The sequence below is a fragment of the Trichechus manatus genome, unplaced genomic scaffold (assembly GCF_000243295.1).
Source record: "Trichechus manatus latirostris isolate Lorelei unplaced genomic scaffold, TriManLat1.0 scaffold00068, whole genome shotgun sequence".
In the NCBI taxonomy this organism is placed as follows: domain Eukaryota; kingdom Metazoa; phylum Chordata; class Mammalia; order Sirenia; family Trichechidae; genus Trichechus; species Trichechus manatus.
Window position 1 is genome coordinate 12,907 of NW_004444004.1, and position 2,296 is coordinate 15,202.

The following is a 2,296-nucleotide window of genomic DNA, read 5'->3' on the forward strand; positions in this document are numbered from 1 at the left end:
TGTTGTGTTCCCTGTCAGGGTGGTCATTGGTGATAGCCAGGCACCATCTAGTTCTTCTGGTCTCAGGCTGATGGAGTCTCTGGTTTATGTGGCCCATTCTATCTCTTGGGCTAATACTTTCCTTGCGTCTTTGGTGTTCTTCGTTCTTGAAAGGAGAAATAATTTTTGAGAATTAGTTTTCAATGTTTTCTCAAAATTGTTGATTTTAGAATGCTAATCTCCCCTCAACATCCCAAGCAGCAAGAGGAGAAAGTCAAAGTCGGGAAAGAGATGGCAAATAGTATCGTCGTGACGGTGATCCTGCAAGTTCTCAAACTAAATATACAAGTTTGAGTCCTAGCAAGAAGAAAAAAAAGAGTTCTGCAAGGCCCAAGTGCTAAAGTGTAAGTCATTTGCATTAAGCATATGCATACCATATTTTTTTTCCTTTGGGTTCTGTCTCTCACCTATAAAATGATCAGTTATAGTAGAAGCACGCTTATCTGCAATACTCACATGACTAATTGAGAATATGTTTAAAATGGGGAGTTATAAAACAAGTATACATACTGCACTAAGCAAGGGGCATGGTGGGTAAATCCCACCTTCATTTCCTGATAAGGATCAGCATGAATCCAATTTCTAAAGTATGGAAATGGATCCAATTCTCACCTTCCCATTTCTCCTCCTTGTCACCGTGCACTCACATGACACACTCTCTCCACTCCAGCCACCCAGAGCTGGAACAGAGCTCACATGTTAGAAGGATGCCTTCTTTCAGACTGCCAAGTAGGCAGATACCAGCCCCTGCTAGCCCTTACTGCCCCTGTGTGCTTGTTAATTTGCTGGAACGACTTACAGAATTCATGGAGAATACACTATATTTACAGCTACAAGACTTACTACAACCAAAAGGGATACAAACAGACACATAGGGGTGAGGTCTGGGAGAAGTCACAGCATCGAGCTTCCATGTCCCAAAGAGGGACATGCTACCCTCTCCCATGCATGGTGATCAGCAGGGGTGGATTAACCAGTAAGCAAGATATGCATGGTCTTAACTGTGTTTACTTACTAATCTGTAGTGCACAGTTTCACTTGGGCTTCACCACATCTTTGATGTGACAAAAAAAACAAGTGAAATTATGCAGTACAGATTAGTAAGTAAGCACAAAGAAGCCTGTGCCTACCTTATTTACTGGGTAATCCGTTCCTGCATCAACCATGAAACCCATCGGAGCCTTAGAGCTCAGGGTGCTTATTGGACTCCCAAGGTGGCCCTGATAGATTACATCATGCCTCCTGAGGCATAGTCAGCATTAAGCCTCTAGGTGTTCCCTCTTGGTCTGGTCAGCCCTGACTCATTGGCCTCAGGTGTTAGTCTTTCTAGACAGAAGTGAGAATAAAAGGTCAAATTGTTTTCAGCAAGGTGATTGCACACCTCGCACATACCTTAAACATTTCTAAAATTTTATGTAAGCATTTTATTTTAACTTAGAACATTATAGTTTACGTTTATTTGCCAATTGATGAGCATATATGTTTCCTACATAAACGACATCCATAATGAATTGTATAGAAGTAAGAGTTTTGGTTTCTTTAAAGTGGCAGGAAAGCCCAGACACTTGTGCAGCAGGTGGAATGCAGAATCATTTTTAACTCTAATCCTTTATAGTAGCCGTTCCCAATTGGGCAGCAGGTTTTGGTAATATACTGACCTTGTATCCAACAATCTTGATAAATTCACTTATTAATTCTAAAAGTATGTACATTTTAAAATTTCTCTATGTACAAGTCATGTAATATGCAAATAATGATAGTTATTCCTTTAAATTGTTTTGCCTTTTATTTATTTTTCTTGTCTTATTGTGCTGGTTAAGCTCTTCAGTACAATGAATGGAATTGGTATTCAGTGAATAGAATTGGTAGAGTGCATCTCTTTCTCATTTCTGATCTCAGAAAATTCTGAGGCTTTCACCATTGAGTATTACACTTTCTGTAAGATTTTGGTGCATAATTTTTCTCACATTAAATAAGTTCTCTTCTAATCTTAATTTGCTCAGTTTTTCTCATGAATGTGAGTAGAATTTTGCTAAATGTTTATTTTGAACATATTGATCTATTGAGTTTTATCCTTTTTTCTTTTCATATAGTTAAATAGATTGATTTCACAAATGTTAAACTGTTCATTAGTAGAATAAATCTTACTTTCTGTTGTCAGGTGCCGTCGAGTCAACTCCGACTCATAGCGACCCTATGTGCCATAGAATGAAACACTGCCCGGTCCTGTGCCATCCTCACAATCGTTCTTATGCTT

The 2,296-nt window shown here is 38.9% G+C and overlaps 1 protein-coding gene across 1 annotated transcript in view; it reads left to right on the top strand.

The window, feature by feature from the left end:
* RADX (RPA1 related single stranded DNA binding protein, X-linked) overlaps positions 1-2,296 on the top strand; it is a gene marked incomplete at its 5' end in the record, with an annotated part of 18,684 nt that overhangs the window by 12,310 nt on the left and 4,078 nt on the right. The window contains 2 exon segments of the mRNA XM_004391391.2: positions 210-341; positions 343-383. Of these exon segments, the coding sequence (XP_004391448.2) occupies positions 210-341; positions 343-383 (173 nt within the window).